The sequence below is a fragment of the Nestor notabilis genome, unplaced genomic scaffold, assembly GCF_000696875.1.
Source record: "Nestor notabilis isolate BGI_N333 unplaced genomic scaffold, ASM69687v1 Scaffold36165, whole genome shotgun sequence".
NCBI classification, from domain to species: domain Eukaryota; kingdom Metazoa; phylum Chordata; class Aves; order Psittaciformes; family Psittacidae; genus Nestor; species Nestor notabilis.
The window spans coordinates 1-3,056 of record NW_009931217.1 but is presented as its reverse complement, the minus strand read 5'-3'; the positions used below and the strand labels follow the sequence as shown (position 1 = coordinate 3,056).

Here is a 3,056-nt window from a genome sequence, read left to right as displayed (position 1 = left end):
GGCTGTTGCCAATCCTGTTACAGCAGAACAGATTACTGCAGACTAGCCCCAAAAGTCTGGCTACCTGCCTCTTCCTTAGGTGGAGATTCGGGATTTTATAGCTTCAGACTGCATTCACTCAGTTAATTCTAAAACCCCAAGTGTACAAAGCTCCCATCTGAGTGTTTTGTCTGCTATGAGCCCACCCCCCCCAGAGATGCAGATTGCCCAGAACAGGCCAATAGCAACATCCATTTTAGAAAACGATCACAAAAAAGATTGCTCTCTACAACACATGCTCTCCCCAACACTGGTACAGGGCGAGATCCCACGGATAAAACTCGATCCAGTCAGGTCTTTGGCTCTGGTTCCTGACACAGTTCCCTGTACATGTCGCAGGTGATTTTTCTTCCTGCTCCTTGCTCTTCTTCTCCCCAGGAGGAAAGGACCACCAAAGGGTAACCTTCTGGGCACAGAAACGGAGGTGCAGGAGCTGCCTACACACCAGTCTCACTTCTTTCACCACTTTTGATGTTAGGATCTTCTTGTACCTTTCTCATCTCCAGGCCTTTCACCCATGTGTAGGCAAAGGAGCCCCCCAGAACCATCAAGTTACTCGTCCACCACAAGAAGCTCTTTGTTTCTTCAAAGTAGATAACAGCCAGCACTGTTTGGGCACAGGCCTTGGCTGTTCCAGACACGTTGTGGGTGAGCGGGCTAGTGAACTTAATCTGAAGTCCGGTCACATAACCAATGGCAAAGCCAAACACTCCCCCCAGGATCATCATCCCCCAAAAACTGGGGCTCCCCAGCTTGTCGAAGTGGTAGAGGGTGCGGAACTCTCCCAGAAGCAACATGAGGGGGAAGAACAGGACACAAGCGTTGACATTGTTGTAGAAGGTCAGGCGCCAGATGCTACCATCCACCACAGGCAGCACCTTCTTGGTGTAGATGGCATTGAGTGAGACACACAGGCTTGCCAAGATCCCAAAGAATATACCTGTCCATGACAGAGTGCCCTCTGCTCCTTCCTGGTCAACACCCAGCCAGAAACCACCTGCAACCAAAAAACATGAACAATCAGGCACCATCTGAACAACTGCTGAAGGACTCAAAACAGTCAGCAATACATCACCTGCCTTACACCAAACAACCACAAGCAGAGACAGGCTTAAGGGTTTCCCCTTTCTATTAAGTGAACCCACAAAGTGTCATAACTACTGTCCTGGGAAGATTTATTTTGGGAGTGTGATTTATTTTGGGTAATTTACTGTGCTATCATTCAATCTCAGAGGACTGATTCCCACACTGAGCAGGCAGCATGAATTTAGAAGCTATTATTCCAAAGAGCCAGGAATTAAAGCTACTCTTGGGCTATAGGTAACTTTTAGGAGATATTTTTTAATTGAAAAGGCAGCAAACTGACACACAGCAAAAAACCAGTCCTTAAGGTTTAAAAAAAAAAAAAAAAAAGAAAAGAAAAAAAAGAAAAAAAGGCCTCACAGGCTTTGCTGTGCTGTGAACGGGAAGGAAAAGATAGGTCAGAAAAGAAGATGGAAAGATAGTAAACACATAGATGTAATATTAAGAAGCTCGATAAAAAGAAAGATCACCAGGGAGAAACTGAGTGCAGTGTCTTCAACACATTAAACTTTGATGGGTAATGCACTCTTCAACCACCTCCAGACAGGTGCTACAGGCTTTGCATCCTCAGGGCAGAGAAGGAGACCTCTCCCCATCCAGATCATAAGCAAAACATAAAAAGGGAGATGAGCTACTGCAGCCCTGCGCTGCCTTTCCATTAGCTGCTTCATGTTGGAGGCCATCTGGGAAGTCGCCTGCAAAGAGGCTAATGTGCTTTAAACTAAGCCCAAATACAAATGGGTTCAATGCACAGACAAGAAGGGCTTTGTGTCAGGCCACAGAGGATGCTTGGCTGCACTGCCACAGGCATACAGGCGATGCTCTCACAGCAAAAGATGGAGCCAGGGGCCAAAGTCTTGGAGAAACCCCATAAGGCTGGCAGACACCATAGTCCTGGGCAATACCTGAACACAAAACTAGCTGGAAACAACTGCTGGCATCACTTGGGTGGAAAAAACAGTGTTTCTGTTGCTGTTCACCTCATCTACGGAGAGGAGGTTCTCTTGTCTCATTTCCATCCAAATCCATCTGCTTGTCTAACCAAAGTGAACACATGTCCACCTGGACTGAAGTCAACATCTCACCACTCTTGGCATCTAAATGAGCCTCCAGTGGAAAGCAGCTTTTGGCATTACCGATGCCTTTGGAATTAAAGACTTGTAAGCAGTTCCCGTTAAGCCAGTCAATGCCCCACCCAACACCCTAACCACACAACCAGATCTTCTGGTGGTATTTTACGCTTGCCTTGATCGGCTAATCTTTATCACAATGCATTCAGCCTTCCTCAATGGGGTGGCTCCATTGTATTGTCCTGGTGGCACCCACATGTATATGGTGACTGTTACAGAAGTTAAACAAGCACTTGAGAACAGGGAGAAATCCACCTGCTGCTTTATGGCCTTTGGGGAGGAGTGGGGAAGGGAAGGCAAGCTAAACTTCATTAGAGAGCAGACAGGTTTGAGTGCTCAAAGGAAAACGGGAGCCATGGTCAAAAGAAGAGTAATTCCTCTTCTTAATGAATTACCTAGACGTTCCTGACATGCGAATTGGGTCATCAGAGGCAAACCAAGGCACAAGCCCTGAGCTACCCCACCTCAGGGAGCTGCCATGCAGGGCAGGACGGCTTCCAAAGGGGAAGACACCCCACCTCCATCTCTCCAAGTCTATGGGGCAGCCCCCTCCCGCTCCCCCTCACCTATGATGACTCCGCAGGCCAGGAGGGCGTAGAGGGATGTGGTCTGCTTGAGGAGCAGGTAGGAGAGCAGCACATTGAAGACGGTGGTGAGGGAGCGCCCCACGTTGTAGAAAGCCACACCGACATGCTTGAGGCAGAGGTTGTTGGAGGTGACCATGCCGATGAAGACGATGGAGAGGGGCAGCACGCTGCGGGACACCTTGGGGTCGAGGCGGAGGGTGGGCAGGCCCGGGCAGGG

The 3,056-nt window shown here is 48.8% G+C and overlaps 1 protein-coding gene across 1 annotated transcript; it reads right to left on the bottom strand.

The window, feature by feature from the left end:
* Window positions 1–318: 318 nt before the first annotated feature.
* SLC35C1 (solute carrier family 35 (GDP-fucose transporter), member C1) lies at window positions 319–3,053 on the bottom strand (the record flags this gene model as incomplete). The annotated part of the gene is made up of 2 exons (XM_010015776.1): window positions 319–1,036; window positions 2,819–3,053. Coding segments are annotated over 2 exons (795 nt in total), but the record flags the coding sequence as incomplete, so codon positions are not given.
* Between the last annotated feature and the right edge of the window lie 3 nt (window positions 3,054–3,056).